The sequence below is a fragment of the Orcinus orca genome, chromosome 9 (assembly GCF_937001465.1).
Source record: "Orcinus orca chromosome 9, mOrcOrc1.1, whole genome shotgun sequence".
NCBI lineage: Eukaryota > Metazoa > Chordata > Mammalia > Artiodactyla > Delphinidae > Orcinus > Orcinus orca.
In genome coordinates, this window is record NC_064567.1 from 53,953,001 (window position 1) to 53,974,193 (window position 21,193).

The following is a 21,193-nucleotide window of genomic DNA, read 5'->3' on the forward strand; positions in this document are numbered from 1 at the left end:
TTCTATTGAATTGGCAGGATTCTGCTGTGTGGGCTAGCTATCGCTGATTTGTTGGTTATCGTTGATTTGTTATAATGGCTCTGACCCAGTTTATTTTTTAGCAGTTGTTTAATTAAATACTCTTAGGTTCATAATTTAAACTTAATAGTCTATTATATACCAACCAAGGGTATGTGTCCTCGGATTATATATATATTTAGTGGAGAGCCTGTTGGGAACCATAGTCTTTGTCCTTTGTCAGTAGTTACCTCCCTAGACTGCATCACGACAACGAACTCAGCACTCTCACAAAATTGCTGTCTTGCTGAAGGTGTAAATTAGAAGCACTTTTACCAATATAATCTTGCCTAAACTATTATCAGTGGCAGCAGAAAACTCTTTATTTTCTCCTGTGAATTTGCTCTTGGGTCATTTATGTAGCTTGTTCTGGGTTATAATCTGTCTTCACAAGTGATAATCACATGAAATAATCAGTCTTGCAGAGAAGGATTATTGTTATTTTCATATTTTGTATTTTTATAGCAACAGTTTTGCATTACGTTTCAGGGGAAGCAGTTCAAACCTTGGCCACATAGTGAGGGAAGGAGTTTTTTTCCATTTTAAGACTTTGGTTTTTTAAGTTGTTAAACTCTAACCCTTTTGCTAGTTGACCTTAAAATTTATGTTGGCAAAAACTAGGTCTTCCTTCAAAATACAAGTATTCAAGCCCTTTGGTATCCTTTCATAGAAACTGGAACTCTTAATTATCTTTCTTATTTCAGGTACAAGCCACACACAAGCAAAGAGAATTGGCTAATAAATCATGGGAAAATTTCTTGGCTAGAACATCAAATGTTAAAACTTTAAAGGTAGGATTTTTAAAATATTACAATATCCACAACAAACAGTCAACTCTGACAGACTTTTTCAGGGATAACTATTCATTCACCTTTTTCTGTTGATCTTTCTGTGGAATACCAACACTATTGATCCTCATTTCCAGTTTAGGGCGTTAACTGAAACTCTGCATTTTTCACAGTTACAGAAGATACCACTCTGAGTTTCATTTGGCTTAGCAGTGGGAGGGAGCGAAGCAAGGATGGTGTTCCTGGTTTCCATAAAAGAGATGAGAGTTAGCCAGGAATAAGCAGGAGAAATGTGCTCCTACTTTCCGTTCTGAGCCTTCTTATTTACTGATCCTTTCTGTAAGAAACAGAGTGAAGGACACAAAAAACAACTGTCCATACTACTCTCTCCTTTAAGGATGCTTCCCCTCTGTGACCACCAAAAGAAACATTATATTAAAGCTTACGTGGGAATTTGGGATAAACACCCCTTTGGGAAAATGTGATAACCTGCTTCAGCAATAAACTGGAAACTAATCTAAACAGTTTATAATGCTAATTGTTCACTTGAAATATGTAAGAAGCAGCATAGATTTCCAAAATCTCATTACTTTTTTCCCAACTTTTTCATTAATACTTGGGATACACTTTTATATAATGTTACAATTCTTCCTCTAGATGTGAAATTGTTAAATGTTATATTAGCACACGAAAATAGTGGAATCATTAAAATAGCAAAAACAAAATTAAGAACAAGCTTATTCAAGGTACCATGTCTCCCCTTTGTCACTAAAAGTTCTTCCCAACTTTAAAATCAGCCCCCTCCATGCAGATAATTTGTTACCTCGAATTTAGCCTGTTCTAGTGCCTCAACTATTGAGCTTGACTGTAACTGCAGCAAATTATATAGTTTGCATTATTCTGAATGCTTGAAACATTTAAGTGTACTGAATTAGTATTTAATTTATGCAAAATAATTTGAAAACATGTATCATCTATTGTAAATTTAGTAGCTTATTCAATTATGTACAAAAAATTGAACCTGATTTCCTTAGGACCTGCTTTATCCCTTGGTCATATATTACCAGTACCTATGGAAATCTCAGTAACATTTTCAGGTGTTTTCTGCAATGTACAAAGGATATAACTTGTTAATAACTATTTTCTTAGCCTAAATGAGTAAATGCTAGTGCTAACTAATAAAGCATAAAACAGACACAATTAAATATATTTTGTATACTTCATTGTAAGTACCATAGTTAATGCTTTGCTAGCAATTAATTTATTTTCTTTCTAATTTAAAAATCTTCAGAAAGCAAAAAGACTTCAAGAGAAAGGTATAGAGTCCTCTAGATACAGTGAGCATCCACCAAATGCAGTATTTCACCCGACAGATATTAAAGGCCTTCACACAACAGTAAGATTTTTTTTCTCCATAACTTTTCTTAGTAGATATTAAATTTAATCCCCAAAGAGTGTTATTTCTATGGGGTTTTGTCTCATATTTTTTCTTTTTGCTGTTCAAATATCAAATAGTTAAGGCATATTTATCTCTACCCTTGCCTAGTTCTGGTTTAGACCAGACCTAGCCCTCCAGGATTCCCAAGAAACTGCTATAAACACTAGTCAAAATATATCTCTACATCTCTTTGACAGAAAGTGTGCAGTGCCTCTTTTGCCTGGCAAATAGATCCATGCCATATTCCAGTGTTCCTGGTGTCCTATTCTGGACATAATTTGGCCCTGATTGCAAAGGCTCCAAAGCCCTTATTTTTCCATTAGTCCATGCTGTCTCCTAGTTACTATGTACATTTTGTGTCTCTTCCAAAGTTAGCTGAAGGATGAGTGGGTTTTCCTCTTAGTGAAAAATTTTGTAAATGGACTCGTAAATATTTACTTTTGCTTTTTTTAGGTGCCCTCTGGTGGTGTAGTAACAGTGGAAAGCACTCCTGCCCGATTAGTGGGAGGACCTCTGGCTGATACAGATATTGCTCTTAAAAAACTTCCTATTCGAGGAGGAGCCTTACAGAGAGTAAAAGCAGTAAAAACTGTGAATGAGCCAGAGAAGAGCGTTCCCTCATAAAATACTCTGGAGACTTTTTGAAATAAATTCTGCTTATAATTTTTTAGTTAAATATCTGTATATATGAATGTAAAGCAAATGTTTTAGAATAAACATTTTAGTAAAATACTATTAAAATAAAAGCACATATAATGTATTTTTATTGAAAATATCAACACATACTGTGAGAAGAGTTATCATCAATTTCTTTCTAAAGATTACAATTCTCTTAACTGAAAATTGTAAAATATGTTGTATCAGTTGACTCTTTCAATTGATGTGAACTACTCCAACTGGTTTAAGCCAAAAAACAAAACAAAACAAAAACAAAAAAACCCAACTTTTACAGGCTCTGGGGCTATCAAATCTAGGACTGATTAAAACTACAGGCATGTTGGATCTAGGAACTGAAACTCTGTGAGTAGGCTCTTCTCCTTCCCTAGCAGCTCCTGAATTATATTCTCCCAGGTTGATATCCAGTAGAAAAGAGTGCATGCCTATCTCTCAACAGTCTCTGCAACTGTCTCTGCATCTTGGGACCCCTGATTGGCCATATGCCCACTCCTGAACCATTCATCATGACTTTGGCCAGATCTGAGAACTGCCTACACTCAGAGACAGAAGGAAGCCAATCCCATCCAAAGCATATGGATGGAGTAGGGAATCAGGATATTATTAATATATGTTATTATAACTATATATAAATACTGGGCAACAAAAACATTTGCAACAAATGTGTTGGTCAAAGTAAAATAAGTTCTCTCTCCTATAAAAAGCAAATGTTATTCATAAGCTAAACAATAAAACTAAAATAAACATGTTTTAACTCTTAATATATAAATAAATTCTAATGCTACTTCTCTTCCTTAATGGGGAAGGAAAAGGGGGAGTAGGGAGAAACTCTTTTGGTGGTGGAGGTATCTTGCCAAATAGGAGGTAGATGCCTTAATGCTAGATGTAGAGCAAAGTGTCTGTGTCCCTGTATGGCATTATGCAGTTTCCACAGCCTGTATCCATTTCCGTCAACCCCCTTCTCCACTCAGGAAGCTGCAAAATTGAGTTCATGTCCAGGGCTGGGAGAGACAAGAATCTGTTTTCTCAGAAAGGAAAATAAACTGGAATTTGAGTCTAGACTCTAGGCCCATAGTGTGCACACAGCAGTGTACTGGTTAAATGTATAACAACCAGCTCTGCAAGGGGAAAAAACCTTTATTTGTAGTGTTTGCCAATCCCACTATGACCAATTTCAAGCTACCAACATGGTGCTACTGAATGCAGAGTTGGGAAGACATGCATAGAATCCACTTTCATTATCAGATAAAAGACGGCTCCAACACCCCACTGGGCCCACCTTCTCTTACTTTCTCTTCCCTCTTCCCCTCACCCCTCCTCCCCCAATTCACATTCCTCCAGGAATTTTTCATTATTCTGTTTGTGAGGATAGTAGCATCTGCCATGAGAGGAGAAATTGCAATTGTTGCTATTGTTCTAAGTAGAATGAGTTACCAGCGACCTCTCACCCTGGCCCAGCTGCCCATCTCCTTGTGGCTCACAGGAGTACATAATGTGCATCAGCTTATCAGTGAGCTTTGTGCTCTCTTGAATCCCTTTCTCTATTACCACCACCCCCAAGAAGATAGTAGACAGCATAATTTGTTCCTCTTCTTCACAGGCAGCCCTAAGCACAAAGGTTCCATGTAAAGGGGAGTTACTGAGACACAAGAATGGATGTGGGTAGGAACATGCAACGATGAGATGCCCACACAAAAAGCACCAGATACACGTTCAGTTACATCTGAGATACACATAGAATCGAGATGAAGTGTCCATGGCTAAAAGCAATGAATGTTTACTCCAATTTGTAGACTATAAGTTCCTTCCTCAGATTCTAAGCTCCCTAAAGACAAGATAGAAACCACATCTCATTCATTATTGTAACCAACACCTCAGTAAATAAATTATTGAATAAGTGTGATGGTGGCCTCAGCTCCTGGCAACCTTCCCCTCAACTTCTGCAAAGGCAGCAAAGTCCTGAGCTCAAAGGGAAGGTTCAGCCAACAAAATACTATACCGGGAATGCTAAACATGGACATGTTAAAGTAGTTCAAATGTATGTGCTTCGTAACAGTGATAGACTTTCTCTAAAATGAGGCATAAATACTATTACATTAATATAACCAGTGGGTAGAAACAGAATTGATATTTCTTGGCTGAACATTATTTTTTGTATGTAGTACAACTTGGTATCTCCAGATTGATTAGGACTGACTGCAGTCAAAATAATCTGTGAGTTCTGTAGAACTTCTCCCTGTTGTAGATCTTACCCATCAGGAAGAGGAAAGGTAAAATAGGGCAGGTTATTACCTAGCAGCCATTTAACAGAGGAAGAAATGTACACAGATGGAGGGTAGTAAGGTTGCTTCATCCAGACACTTGCACTTGGTAGACAGACGATACCCAAGTTCGCATATTACAATTCCAGCCACCTGGCAGCGAGCCAGTGAAATCAGTCCCTCTGTCTGACAGGGTCACTAATTCTAACACGTCTCCATCTCTCCTCACATCCTGTGCTCCCACCATACCACTTCTAAGCCCTAGGGGATTTGTGCCTCTCCCATCCAGCCTGGCTGAAAGGTGGACAGTATATTTCCTTCCATGAGTCAACTGATAACAAAATTTCAGCTCCCAGACTTCTGCTAATAAACTAAATGAAAAGAAAGTCAAGAAAATAAAAACGGAGTTGAGTGAGCACAGATGAAAGTGGCTTCAACACTCTTCGGTAATGAGATTTTTAACACATGAGGGAGGAGTTCATTCCATGATTAGACCCTGTTAGCCAGTGCTTGCTCATATTGGATGAAAACCAGTGAATAATTAGGTGAACAACTTTTGTTCATCTGGTCCTCAGTCTGCCTTCTGAAACACAGGGTACATTTCATATCACAGGAAAAAACTATAATGTTCACCCTCAGTCTTTCTGGGTCAAATATCCAGTTTATTTAGTCATTCCAGACTATGAACCTGGCCAGCCCTTTCTGAAGTGCTACAGTTTGTGATTATTCCTCTATACTGAGACCAACAGAACCGAGCAACAATTTACAGGTGTAACAGGACACATGGAGGGTATAATGAAACTAGTCGCTCTCATTTTTACACACCTGCCAACATAGCCTGGGCTTACATTAGTTTCATTGGCAACCATGTTTCATAATCGCTTGTATTTATTTTAATTTATGTAGATATTTCCTTTTCAAGGAGGTGGAACATAACTCCCCATTCCCTAAAGTGTGGGTAATGCTTAGCGCCTCGCTTCCAAAGAATACAACATAGAAAGAGAAGGGAAAGTAACTTTACAGCCAAGAAACCTGGCAGATACTACCTCAGCCAGGGTTAAACGCCATCTGTGTTATGTCATGTTGACAGCATGTACCCTTGATAGGAAGTGCTGAGAACAGTGCTTTACTCCTGTAGTTTTCCCCAAAAATCCTATGACCCCAGTCTAACCATGAGAAAAACATTAGGCAAACCCAAATTGAGGGACGTTCTGCAATACAACTGACCAGCATCGGGAAGTGTCAAGGTCATCAAAAACATCTTCTTAGAGCCTAACTCATTGTAAGTGGTGTCCTGGATAGGATCCTGGAACAGAAAAAGGACATTAGGGGAAAACTAGTGAAATTCAAATAAAATATGAAGTTTAATTTAAAATGTATCAGTATTGGTTCATTAGTTATGACAAACATATGACTAACGTAAGATGTGAACAATAAGAAAAAATGGGTGAGGCATATACAAGAAGTCTTTGCACTAGCCTTGCAACTTTTCTGCAAACTTAAAACTATTCTAAAGTAAAAATTTTATTTAAAGAAAAACAAATTCTATAGGAAAAGCAGAGGAACTTTAAGCATAGATGCTCAATTTTTATCCATTTTATCACCTCATGAAGAAATATTTTGGGAGCAATATTAGATGATTTGCTGTCTTTTTTCAGCTTTCAGTGCTCTGGAAAATAACTGGTTATGAGTTAAGCTATATGAGTTCAGCATAAACCCCAAACTGAGAAACTGAGTCTTTACCATAATAGCACTGCAAGAATTGGTGGGTTTGGGGGTTTTATTTTTTTTGGATGATCTGTCTGATCTAGTCTGATGATTTTGAATAGGGCAAAAGAGAAATACATATTGTTCCCCACTCAACCCTATGTTGGCTACAATTCCTCTTTCTTGGAAAAAAAACATATTTTGACATCATAAAAGTGCTTTTGAATTATATTATTTCCTGCTGCATCTTTGTCCCACAGCAATGACAACTCTGGGAGTCAAGGATTGTGTGTGGATTGCTCAGCAGTGTACCTCCAAGCTCAATGAATTTTTTTGAATGAATAAATGATGAAAAAAGAATAAAATTTTCTATATACAAATGACATGATTTGTGCCCAAAACTGGGGGGATTTAACAGAACATTATATCTAAGTACCATCAAAAAGGTTTAAGATGGGGACTTCCCTGGTGGTGCAGTGGTTAAGAATCCACCTGCCTATGCAGGGGACGTGGGTTCGAGCCCGGTCTGCGAAGATCCCACATGCCACGGAGCAACTGATCCCGTGCACCACAACTACTGAGCCTGCACTCTAGAGCCCTCGTGCCACCACTACTGAAGCCCGCGTGCCTAGAGCCTGAGCTCCGCAACAAGAGAAGCCACCACAATGAGAAGCCCTCGCACTGCAACAAAGAGTAGCCCCTGCTCGCTGCAACTAGAGAAAGCACGCATGCGGCAACGAAGACCCAACACAGCCAAAAATAAATAAATAAATAAATTTATAAATAAATAAAATAAAAAATAAAATTAACTGCTTTTCTGCTTGCTATTCCTTTTTTTAAATGAGGACTATAAAAATGAGAACATAAAACAAAATTTTAGGCCTTAATGCATAGAAAAATAATATATAGCTTGGTGATGGGATACATATATCAGAAGCCACACAGTACACTACATCAAGATTAAATATTACTTTTTAGGATAATACTGGCATTAGTTTTGGCACAGTTTTGAAGTCAAAATTATGTAGAAGATACCTGATAAAACTGGTTACAATTTTACTGCACTGATTGTTGTATTAAAAAATATGTTGTATTTGCATTTTAAGTGGTTTTTTCTTTTAAAAAAAAAAGGCTTTACAAAGATGCCTTCTAAATTAAAAATTATTGACAAAATACCCCAAAATATGGAAATGATAATTCAATAGCCATAAAACAATTACATATCAACAAAAATACAATCTTCATCAATATTAAAGAATTAGAAATAATTTTGATAAATACTACAGGAAATATTCAAGCTCATAAATACTGACACAGGGTTAAATTTTCAAGTTGGTGTCATCTTGCTTGAGGTATTTTCTGTGTTCTCTTAAATGTAAAACTCATGTTTTGTAAAATCCAGTCCTATAAGGTTAGAGAAGAAAAATTGTTAACATTTGTTCTAATATGAACTCTTAAGATTCCCTCCCTTTAAACAACCCTATTGAAACAATTAATTTCAAAAGCCTAAATACATGTGGATGTTTAAAATTTTTTTCAACAAATGTAATATGAATAATTACATGGCTAAATGGCTTTCTTATGAACTACTCATGGGGAAAAAATAAGATGATAATCTAATGATCTACAAAAATATATCATTCCAAGATGATTTAGAATCTAGTATTTGCACATCAGACCTCCTCTGGTTTCTAAATAATATAAAATCAGTAAAAATGAAAATCAAAGCTGATCATATTAGGAAAAAATATGGCAAATTTGTTAGCTTATTAGATAAACTTTAAAAATCAGAAAGATTAAATATTGAATTTTTAAGAAAACTAAACTGCTATTCTCTTAAGTACACATTTAAATTACCTCCTGTTATCTTCTGTGGAAAATTATACTTGGGAGGCATCACCTGTCTTCTGCCCATTCCATGGGATCTTGAAAGCAAGCAGTCTACATACATGTCCCAGAAATCCTGAGCTATGCTTAAGAAGACATTATAATGTCTAGGCTGCTGGGATTTTTGCAGGAACAACATGAAATTCCAGAAAGAATCCACAGTGTGCTCTATCTTGATTTCCTTGAGATCTATCAGTGTCAAGGAGCAAGCATTCCAGCACTGGAGATCAATGTCTTCCATGATCCCTGGGCTGTTGCTGGCAAGCACCCCCTTTTGAAATTCAAAATCCGCGTTAATCAGATTCATCAGCATCATGCAGCCCAGAGGTAGGTAGAACCATCTTCTTGTGGCAAAATTCATATTCTATACAGAAAAAAAAAATGAAGATATATTTTTAACTTAAAATTATTCAATTACTTGATGATCTGTTTAAACCTAAAAAGTTATAACTACTTATGTATTTGGTTTTTATCAAACCTAAAAAATTATAAATACTTATGTATTTGGTTTTGATCAAGTCAAATTTGCCTACTATGTATTTATTGGTTTTCCTCTAAGTTGCTGACTCTCAGACTTTCCTTCGAAAGGATATAACAACAGCTTTACCAACATTCTGATAAACAGTCTTCAGGAGCCACTGAAATCCAACACATGTTTATGAAGTTGTGATACATTCATTTCATCAAAGACCTTTGGAGCTGAAAGAAACTCTAAAACGCATGTGTTCCAACCTTCTACTTTTACAGATTAGAAAAATTCTCAGTGATATGATTCAGCAAGTTCTCAGGTCTCCTGTCTCTCTATCCAAGACTCCTACCACAATACATTTCAACCAAGAAGATCAAAATGCAGCCCTTTCTACAGGTAACCATAAAAAATGGTGTGTGTGGTTTTCTTTAAATTGACGCTTTCCAATCTATCAAGTGTTGGATGCTCAAGCACCATTTTAGGTTTCAAAGTTACTGATGAAATTTATTCATTGAAAAAATATTTGTTATGCACTGATATCTGGTGGATCCCTGACTTTTCTCAGGTTGTTCAGGAGCTGGTTAGAGAAGATTAACATACATACACAAAGGAGCACGAAGACAAGAAAAGTGATATAAGCCAATATGACATGGTGCAGCACCAATAACATTCAGCAAAATCTAGGTATTTTCTCACGATTCTTTGCACAAGTTTCCCTGAAAACTGATTGCTCAGTAAATCGGCCTGAAGCCTATAGGTGAAGTCAAGGTCTAAATTCGCTTTGAATGGCCCTACCATTCCAGGCTGGCATTGGAAATGTCCCTGACACAACCTTGACAGCCAGGTCGGAGGAGTGGAGCGGCGAGGACAGATCCGGAAGACAGTACTCACCTTCTTCCCCGTAAACCACTGTCCTCCACTCCCCCCTAACCACCACCCCCCCCGAAAAAAGAAGTTAGGTTAAAGAGACAAACTCAACGAAACAAATTTAAACTTAGGTTAGTCGGGTCGTTTCACGTTGTGGAAAATTGTGCAGGTTTCCCAAACAGAGCTGACAGTGGCCAGTTTATAATACAAAGGACTGAGTGGGACCAGAGAATTTTATTCCTCAAGAATTTCAGGTTACCCTCCGGATCAGTGCTCTCCTGCCGGGTCGGGTCACCTGGACGCAGACAGGGAGCCCGCGGGGAATTGTACCTCTCTTAGGCGGCTGAGGCGAGCGTCCGGGTGCGATGTCGTGCGTGCGCTGCGCTCCCTCGAGGGATGAGGGCGGCTCTTGACTGGAAGGGACAAGAGGTCTCTGAGACTCCCACCCCCTGACCAGCCGAACCCACCACTACAGGCTGGTGACAGGTGGAAGCGGTGCTCTGCGACCTGCCGCCAGCGCACCCCGGACGCCCTGAACTCGACCTAGGGAACCGTCTCGGCCGCACCGCGCTCCGGAGCCAAGCGGCTCAGCTCCCCGGGAGCTGCGCTGCGGAATCTGCTGCAGCCGCTGGGGGCTCGAAGTCAGCCCTGCAGCCCGAACCACGCTCCCCTTCTAGAGACTGAGTGAGGGGGCAGAGTGTGTGGCCGCTCTCAAGGCCCCGCCCTCACCTTGCCCACCTCCCCAGTCCCGAGACTCAGGAACAAGGACAGTGTGAAAAAGAGTAAAGTCACAAGAGTATCTCACTAATGATGATAGATGAAAGATCCTAAACAAAATATTATCAAACCAAATTCAGCAGGATTTAGGAAAATACACATCCGTATCAAGCTGGGATTATGCCAGGGATGCAAAGATCAACATATGAAAATCAATTAGTGGATTCACCACAAAAACAAACTGAAGAGAGAAACCACTTGATTAAATGCAACACCCATTCAAGATAAAAAACAATAAAAAACCTCTTAGTAAACTAAGAATAGAAGTGAATTTCCTTAACCTCTCAAATGTTATCCACCAAAACCCTACAGCAAGCATCTTTCTATGGTAAATCATTAAAAGTATTCTCTTTTAGAGTCAGGTACCAAAATGTTCATTGCAGCTCTATTTAGAATAGCCAGGACATGGAAGCAACCTAAGTGTTCATCAACAGATGAATGGATAAAGAAGATGTGGCACATATATACAATGGAATACTACTCGGCCATAAAAAGAAATGAAACTGAGTTATTTGTAGCTAGGTGGATGGACCTAGAGACTGTCATACAGAGTGAAGTAAGTCAGAAGGAGAAAAACAAATACCGTATGTTAACACATATATATGGAATCTAAAAAAAAAAAAGGTGCTGAAGAACTTAGGGGCAAGACGGGAATAAAGACACAGACCTACCAAAGAATGGACTTGAGGATATGGGGAGGCGGAAGGGTAAGCTGTGACAAAGTGAGAGAGTGGCATGGACATATATACACTACCAAACATAAAATAGAGAGCTAGTGGGAAGCAGCCACATAGCACAGGGAGATCAGCTCTGTGCTTTGTGACCACCTGGAGTGGTGGGATAGGGAGGGTGGGAGGGAGGGAGATGCAAGAGGGAAGAGATATGGGGACATATGTATATGTATAACTGATTCACTTTGTTGTAAAGCAGAAACTAACACACCATTGTAAAAGCAATTATACTCCAATAAAGATATTAAAAATAAATAAATAAATAAAAGTATTCTCTTTTAAATTAATAACAAGACAAGGATTATCTTTGTTAACATTCAAAACAATACCCTCAAAGAAAGGTTAAAAAAAAAAAAAGGAGGGAAGATAAGGATTAGAAAGGAAGAAACAGAACTTTTCAGTCTAGTGGGGAGGCAGCAAAGCTATTGGTTTAGCATGGAGCTTAGAGATCAACTGCCTGGATTTAAATCCCACCTTCCAGGTTCAAATGAAAATTTTTGACTTTGGGCAGTTACTTAATCTCTTTGTGACTTAGTTTCCTTATCGGTAAAATGGGGATTAAAAAATAAACCTGGGGCTTCCCTGGTGCACAGTGGTTGAGAGTCCACCTGCCGATGCAGGGGACACAGGTTCATGCCCTAGTCTGGGAAGATCCCACATACCGCGGACCGGCTAGGTCCGTGAGCCATGGCCACTGAGCCTGCGCGTCCGGAGCCTGTGCTCCGCAATGGGAGAGGCCACAACAGTGAGAGGCCCGCGTACCGCAAAATAAATAAATAAATAATAAATAAACCTGTTTCATAGGGATGTTGAGATAATTAAATAAATATTTGTGAAGTGTATGGAATAGTGCCTACACATAGTAAGAATGCTATGTATGTGTTTGTTTTTGTAAATAATAAATTATATCCACAAACTATTTTACAAGAGTTTTGTAAGGTTTTGTAAGGTGTCTGAATATAAGCTCAATCTAAAATATCCACTGCATCTCTATACCTGAGAAACAAACAATATAAATTAGAAAAGAGATGTTATTTATAATAAGAAAAAAATATAAGATATCTAGAAATAAATGCAACGAGAACATTAAATCCTTTATGGAGAATTTTTTTCTTGAAAGGCATTAAAAAAATTTCAACAAAAAGAATGCTAATATGTGGTCTAAAGATATATATCTTCCCAAAATAATACACAAATTTTCAACCAAAATCATATCAGGGTTAATGAAAAGTTATTCTAAAAGGTATATGGTAGAGAAAAGATCCAAAATAGCTAAGCTTTTCCTAAAGAACAACAATAAGGAAAGGGGACTCACTGGTGATTAAACAGGATGTCATTGGCTCAGGAAAAGAGAAATTAACCCACTGAGTAGATTAGAGAGCCTAAAAACAGACGTATACATTTATAGACTTATATGTGACAGAACCAGCATTGCAGATCTGTAAGGCAACAGTGTCTTTTTCACTAACTGAGGCTAAGACGATTGGTTATCCATACAGAGAAAAAAAAAAAAAAAGTGGATTCCTGGGAATCCCCTGGAGGTCCAGTGGTTAGGACTCTGCTTTCACTGCGAAGGGCTCAGATTCGATCCCTGGTCGGGGAACGATGATCCTGAAAGTCCTGCAGTGTGGCCAAAAAAAAGTAGATTCCTACCTCATACAATCGCAAAAATCAATCCCAAGTAGATTAAGAATTTCAATGTGAAAAGCAAAGCATTATAACTTTAAGAAGAAATTCAGAATATCTTTCTGATCTTGAGGTTGGCAAGCATTATACAAAATACAAGTAGTGCTAAGCATAAAAGAAAAATTAATACATTTGACTACATTAAAATTAAATCTGTTAATCACAAGACACCATAAATAAAGATAAAAGATAAGTATAATCTGGGAGAAGACTTTTACAGCACATATAACCACAAATGGATTAGAATTAGGATCTAAGATATAAGAATCTTCCAAGGAATCAACAAGAAAAAGACAAATACCACAACAGAAAACTAGGCAAAAGGCTTAGAGGGCCATTTCATAAATAAGGAAACATAAATAATGAATGATTGAATAAGTATATTCATAACCTCATTGCAAGCAAGGAAGTTCAAATAGTGAAAGACCATAATAAGATATGAACTCACACCCATCAGGTCGTCAAAAATTAAGAAGTCTAGCAAAATCAAGTGTTGGTGAGCATATGAAGGGTATTAGTCAGGGTTATCTAGAGAAACATGGGCTAAATAAACAGAGAGATGACAGAGAGAGAGAGAGAGAGATGACAGAGAGAGAGAGAGAGAGAGACAGAGAGAGAGAGACTGATTTAGTATAAGGAATTAGCTCACATGATTATGGAGGCTGGGAAGTCCCATGATCAGCTGTCTGCAAGCTCGTGACCCAGGAAATCTGGTGGTGTAGTTCCAGTCTAAGTCCAAAGGCCTGAGAACCAGGAGAGCCAATGATGTAAATCATAGTCCAAGTTAAAGAGAAGACCAACGTCCCAGATCAACAGTCAGGCAGAGAGAGCAAGGGAGGGCCATCTTCGTTCAGTCTGCTAATTCAAATGTTAATCTCATCCAAAAGTACCATCACAGACATACCCAGAAATACTATTTAACCAAATATCTGGGCACTCCATGGCCCAGTCAAGGTGACATATATACTTAACCATCACATGAAACAACAGGGACTCTTCTTACACAGTGCTAGGAAGAGTGTAAATTAGTTCAATTAGTCTAGAGCACAAATTGGCACTATCTTGTGAGTCTGAACAAGCACACAATCTACAATAAATCTTTTTACTCCCAGGAAAGATCTTGAAGAAACTCTTGTACATGGGCACCAAGAGACATACACTATAATGGAATGTTCATAGTAGCACTCTTCATAAAAGCCAGAAACATGGAAACAATCATAATGACCTAATGGTTAACAGGAGAATAGATAAATTAACCATGGTACATTCACAAAATGGGATGTAATTCGGCAGTGAAAATGAATAGACTGCAGCTATATGCATTATAGATGAAAAAAGCAAATTGCAGAAGATACCATCTTTATAAATTTCAAAGACAAGCAAAATGAAACCACATGTTCTCTATAAATACATATATATGATAATGTAATTTTAATGGTAAGGAAGTGATTAACACAAAATTCAGGAGAGTGGTTACGTTTGAGGGAATGAGATGTAGAAGAATGCACAGAGAGCTTCTATGGATGGTAAATTTACTAGTCTTTATGATTACAGTTGCCAACAAATATGTGTTAGGTATATTCTTTTCTACTGTCAAATAATGCATGTCAAAACTTCTAGGATAGTGACAAGACATATTTCAAATACATAAAGACAAAGCTTGGTGACTGGTCATATTGATATGAGATGGAAAGAAAAGAGAACTAACATTTTTGGCATGCATCCTTATGGGGGTGACAGTGACAATATGAAAAATGGAAAGGAAGATTAGTGGGGAGGATAAATTTGATTCAGGATGTGTTGCATTAGATTTGATTCTGGATCTTCTGAAGTATCTAAAATTTAGCTAGAAATTTAAGTTGAAAGATCTCTGTTTTAATAGAAAATTACTTTTGCTATGAGAGTATACATTGATAAAAGAAAGTTGAGATGAAGATGGAAGACTATGTCCAAATTTAGGGGTCTATGAACTTCAGATAGAATCAGTGAAGGAAGAAGAGATAGAACAATCAGCCTATACAAGCTCCAGGGTGGTATGATGTCACAAAACTAAAGGGAGGATGCTATGGTCTGAATGTTTGTGTCCTCCAAAAAATTTATATGTTGAAATTCTAATCCCCAAAGGTGATGGTATTAGGAGGTAGAGCCTGTGGGAAGTGTTTAAGTCATGCAGGTGGAACCCTCCTGAATGCGATCAGTGCTTTATAAAGGAGGTTCCAGAGGGATCCCCAGACCCTTTTACCAGGTGAGGACACAGCAAGAAGTAGGTAGTCTGCAATCCAGAAAAGGGCCTTCACTAAAACCCAGCCATGCAGGCACCTTGATCTTGGACTTCTAGACTTTAGAACAGTGAAAAATAAATTTCTCTTGTTTATAAGCTACACAGTCTCTGGTATTTTGTTATGTTATCCTGAATGGACTAAGACCGAAGATACAGCTGAAGAATCAGAAGACTGCTATAGGTCAAACACTTGGAGAATTGGTCTTGAAATAATATTTTTCATTTGGCAAAAAGAAGGTGTAGTGGTGAAACTCAAAAGTACATAGTACCTTTAAAAATAGCCATGATAAATTCATGTGGAAGCTTAGATTTAACAGGTGGTTAAGGTCAAGTTAACTAATCCATCTAATTATCATTATATCTAAAACAATCCCTAAGTAATAAGAACTATGTTTTCCACACTATGTACCATTTTTATTAAAATCATCTTCGAAGATGGTGGAGTAGAAGGACATGCTCTCACTCCCTCTTGCGAGAATACCAGAATCACAACTAACTGTTGAACAATCATTGACAGGAAGACACTGGAATTCACCAGAAAAGACACCCCACATCCAAAGACAAAGGAGAGGCCACAATGAGACAGTACGAGGGGTGCAATCACAATAAAATCAAATCCCATAACTGCTGTGTGGGTGACTCACAAACTGGAGAACACTTATACCACAGAAATCCACCCACTGGAGTGAAGGTTCTGAGCCCCACGTCAAGCTTTGAAACCTGGGGGTCCGGAAATGGGAGGAGGAATTCCGAGAGAAACAGACTTTGAAGGTTACTGGGATTTGATTGCAGGACTTTGACAGGACTGGGGGAAACAGAGACTCTACTCTTGGGAGGGCACACACAAAGTAGTGTGTGCATCGGGACCCAGGGGAAGGAGCAGTGAACCCAGGGGAGACAGAACCAGACCTACCTGCTAGTGTTGGAGAATCTCCTGCAGAGGTGGGGGGAGGCTGTGGCTCACTGTGAGGATAAGGACACTGGCAGCAGAAATTCTGGGAAGTACTCCTTGGCATGACCTCTCCCAGAGTCTGCCATTAGTCCCACAAAGAGCCTGCATAGGCTCCAGTGTTGGATCGCCTTAGGACAAACAACCAACCGGGAGGGAACCCAGCCCACCCATCAGCAGTCAAGCGGATTAAAGTTTTACTGAGCTCTGCCCACCAGAGCAACAATCAGCTCTACCCACCACCAGTCCCTTCCATCAGGAAACTTGCACAAGCCTCTTAGATAGCCTCATCCACCAGAGGGCAGACAGCAGAAGCAAGAACTACAATCCTGCAGCCTGTGGAACAAAAACCACATTCACAGATAGATAGACAAGATGAAAAGGCAGAGGGCTATGTACCAGATGAAGGTACAAGATAAAACCCCAGAAAAACAACTAAATGAAGTGGAGATAGGCAACCTTCCAGAAAAAGAATTCAGAATAATGATAGTGAAGATGATCCAGGACCTTGGGAAAAGAATGCAGACAAAGATCGAAAAGATGCAAGAAATGTATAACAAAGACCTAGAAGAATTAAAGAACAAACAAACAGAGATGAACAATACAATAACTGAAATGAAAACTATACTAGAAGGAATCAATAGCAAAATAACTGAGGTAGAAGAACAGATAAGTGACCTGGAAGACAGAATGGTGGAATTCACTGCTGCAGAACAGAATAAAGAAAAAAGAATAAAAAGAAATGAAGACAGCCTAAGAGACCTCTGGGACAACATGAAACACAACAACATTCGCATTATAGGGGTCCCAGAAGGAGAAGAGAGAGAAAAAGGACCTGAGAAAATATTTGAAGAGATTATAGTCAAAAACTTCCCTAACATGGGAAAGGAAACAGACACCCAAGTCCAGGGAGTACAGACAGTCCCATACAGGATAAACCAAAGGAGAAACATGCAGAGACACATAGTAATCAAATTGGCAAAAATTAAAGACACAGAAAAATTATTGAAAGCAACAAGGGAAAAATGACAAATAACATACAAGGGAACTCCCATAAGGTTAACAGCTGATTTCTCAGCAGAAACTGTACAAGCCACAAGGGAGTGGCAATGATATACTTAAAGTGATGAAAGGAAAGAACCTACAATCAAGATTACTCTACGGAGCAAGGATCTCATTCAGATTCGATGGAGAAGTCAAAAGCCTTACAGACAAGCAAAAGATAAGAGAATTCAGCACCACCAAACCAGCTCTACAACAAATGCTAAAGGAACTTTTCTAAGAGGGAAACACAAGAGAAGAAAAGGATCTACAAAAACAAACCCAAACCAATTAAGAAAATGGTAATAGGAACATACATCTCAATAGTTACCTAAAACATGAATGGATTAAATGTTTCAACCAAAATGGAAAGGCTTGCTGAATGGATACAAAAACAAGACCCATATATATGCTGTCTACAAGAGACCCACTTCAGACCTAGGGACACATACAGACTGAAAGTGAGAGGATGGAAAAAGATATTCCATGTAAATGGAAATCAAAAGAAAGTTGGAGTAGCGATACTCATATAAGATAAAATAGACTTTAAAATAAAGAATGTTACAAGACACAAGGAAGAACACTAAATAATGATCAAGGGATCAATCCAAGAAGAAGATAAAACAATTATAAATATATATTCACCCAACATAGGAGCACCTCAATACATAAGGCAACTGCTAACAGCTATAAAAGAGGAAATCGACAGTAACACAATAATAGTGGGGGACTTTAACACCTAACATACACCAATCGACAGATCATCCACACAGAAAATTCATAAGGAAACAGAAGCTTTAAATGACACAATAGACCAGATAGATTTAATTGATATTTATAGGACATCCCGTCCTAAAATAGCAGATTACACTTTCTTCTCAAGTGTGCATGGAACATTCTAGAGGATAAACCACATCTTGGGTCACCAATCAAGCCTCAGTAAATTTAAGAAAATTGAAATTATATCAAGCATCTTTTCTGACCACAATGCTATGAGATTAGAAATCCAGGATTAGATTAGAAGTCCAGGACCAGATGGCTTCACAGGTGAAGTCTATCAAACATTTAGAGAATAGCTAACACCCATCCTTCTCAAACTCTTACAAAAAATTGCAGAGGAAGGAACACTCCCAAACTCATTCTATGAGGCCACCATCACCCTGATACCAAAACCAGAAAAAGATACTACAAAAAAAGAAATTACAGACCAATATCACTGATGAATATAGATGCAAAACTCCTCAACAAAATACTAGCAAACAGAATCGAACAACGCATTAAAAGGATCATACACCATGATCAAGTGGGATTTATCCCAGGGATGCAAGGATTCTTCAATATACGCAAATCAATCAATGTGATACACCATATTAACAAATCGAAGAATAGAAACCATATGATCATCTCAATAGATGCAGAAAAAGCTTTTGACAATATTCAACACCGATTTATGATTAAAAAAAACTCCAGAAAGTGGGCATAGAGGGAACCTACCTCAACACAATAAAGGCCATATACAACAAACCCACAGCAAACATCATTCTCAGTGGTGAAAAACTGAAAGCTTTTCCTCTAAGATCAGGAACAAGACAAGGATGTCCACTCTCACCACTATTATTCAAGATAGTTTTGGAAGTCCTAACCACAGCAAACAGAGAAGAAAAAGAAAGAAAAGGAATCCAAATTGGAAAAGAAGTAAAACTGTCACTGTTTGTAGATGACATGATACTATACATAGAGAATACTAAAGATGCCACCAGAAAACTACTAGAGCTAATCAATGTATTTGGTAAAGTTGCAGGACACAAAATTAATTCACAGAAATCTCTTGCATTCCTATATACTAATGATGAAAAATCTGAAAGAGAAATACTCCCATTTACCATTGCAACAAAAAGAATAAAATACCTAGAAATAAACCTACCTAGGGAGACAAAAGACCTGTATACAGAAAACTATAAGACAATGATGAAAGAAATTAAAGAGGATACAAACAGATGGAGAGATATACCATGTTCTTGGATTGGAAGAATCAATATTGTGAAAATGACTATACTCCCCAAAGTAATCTACAGATTCAATGCAATCCCTATCAAATTACCAGTGGCATTTTTTACAGAACCAGAACAAAAAATCTTAAAATTTATATGGAGACACAAAAGACCCCGAATAGCCAAAGCAGTCTTGAAAGAAAACAACGGAGCTGGAGGAATCAGAGTCCCTGACTTCAGACTGTACTACAAAGCTACAGTAATCAAGACAATATGGTACTGGCACAAAAACAGACACATAGATCAATGGAAAAAGATAGAAAGCTCAGAGATAAACCCACGCACCTATGGTCAACTAATCTATGACAAAGGAGGCAAGGATATAAAATGCAGAAAAGACAGTCTCTTTAATAAGTGGTGCTGGGAAAACTGGACAGCTACATGTAAAAGAATGAAATTACAACACTCCCTAACACCATACACAAAAATAAACTCAAAATGGATTTGAGACCTAAATGTAAGACCGGACACTATAAAACCCTTAGGGGAAAACATAGGAAGAACACTCTTTGACATAAATCACAGCAAGATTTTTTTGATCCACCTCCTAGAGTAATGGAAATAAAAACAAAAATAAACAAATGCGACCTAATGAAACTTCAAAGGTTTTGCACAGCAAAGGAAACCATAAACCAAGACGAAAAGACACTTCTCAGAATGGGAGAAAATATTTGTAAATGAATCAATGAAGAAAAGATTAGTCTCCAAAATATATAAACAGCTCATACAGCTCAATAGTAAAAAAAACAAACAACCCAATCCAAAAATGGGCGGAAGACCTAAATAGACATTTCTCCAAAGAAGACATACAGATGGCCAAGAGGCACATGAAAAGCTGCTCAACATCACTAATTATTAGAGAAATGCAAATCAAAACTACAATGAGGTATCACCTCACACCAGTTAGAATGGGCATCATCAGAAAATCTATAAACAACAAATGCTGGAGAGGGTGTGGTGAAAAGGTAACCCTCCTGCACTGTTGGTGGGAATGTAAATTGATACAGCCACTATGGAGAACAGTATGGAGGTTCCTTAAAAAATTAAAAATAGAATTACCATATGACCCAGCAATGCCACTACTGGGAACATACCCAGAGAAAATCATTATTCAAAAAGACACATGCACCCTAATGTTCATTGCAGCATTATTTCCAATAGTCAGGTTATGGAAGCAACCTAAATGCCCATCAACAGACGAATGGATAAAGAAATGTGGTACATATAGACAATGGAATATTACGCAGCCATAAAAAGGAACAAAATTGGATCATTTGTAGAGATGTGGATGGATCTAGAGACTGTCATGCAGAGTGAAGTAAGTCAGAAAGAGAAAAACAAGTATCGTATCTTAATGTATATATGTGGAACCTAGAAAAATGGTACAGATGAACCGGTTTGCAGGGCAGAAATTGAGACACAGATGTAGAGAACAAACGTCTGGACACCAAGGGGGGGAAGTGGCGGGGCTGTGGGTGGTGGTGTGATGATTTGGGAGATTGGGATTGACATGTATACACTGATGTGT

At 38.0% G+C, this 21,193-nt stretch overlaps 2 protein-coding genes across 5 annotated transcripts in view; one reads left to right on the top strand and one right to left on the bottom strand.

Moving 5' to 3' along the window:
* CFAP69 (cilia and flagella associated protein 69) overlaps nucleotides 1–6,018 on the top strand; it is a 73,220-nt gene extending 67,202 nt beyond the window's left edge. For 2 of the 4 annotated variants that reach the window (XM_049714753.1, XM_004265623.3), the window contains exons 21-23: nucleotides 762–848; nucleotides 2,137–2,241; nucleotides 2,737–6,018. In XM_049714753.1, the coding sequence (XP_049570710.1) occupies nucleotides 762–848; nucleotides 2,137–2,241; nucleotides 2,737–2,907 (363 nt within the window). In that variant the 3' untranslated portion in view covers nucleotides 2,908–6,018. The remainder of the gene's footprint in view (nucleotides 1–761; nucleotides 849–2,136; nucleotides 2,242–2,736) is intronic. The other 2 variants (XM_049714755.1, XM_049714754.1) reach the window with 2 other exon arrangements.
* A 2,736-nt stretch (nucleotides 6,019–8,754) lies between these two features.
* Nucleotides 8,755–21,193, bottom strand: part of FAM237B (family with sequence similarity 237 member B) — a 46,010-nt gene continuing 33,571 nt past the window's right edge. The window contains exon 3 of the mRNA XM_049714786.1: nucleotides 8,755–9,177. Coding sequence (XP_049570743.1) covers nucleotides 8,755–9,174 — 420 coding nt within the window. The 5' untranslated portion in view covers nucleotides 9,175–9,177. The remainder of the gene's footprint in view (nucleotides 9,178–21,193) is intronic.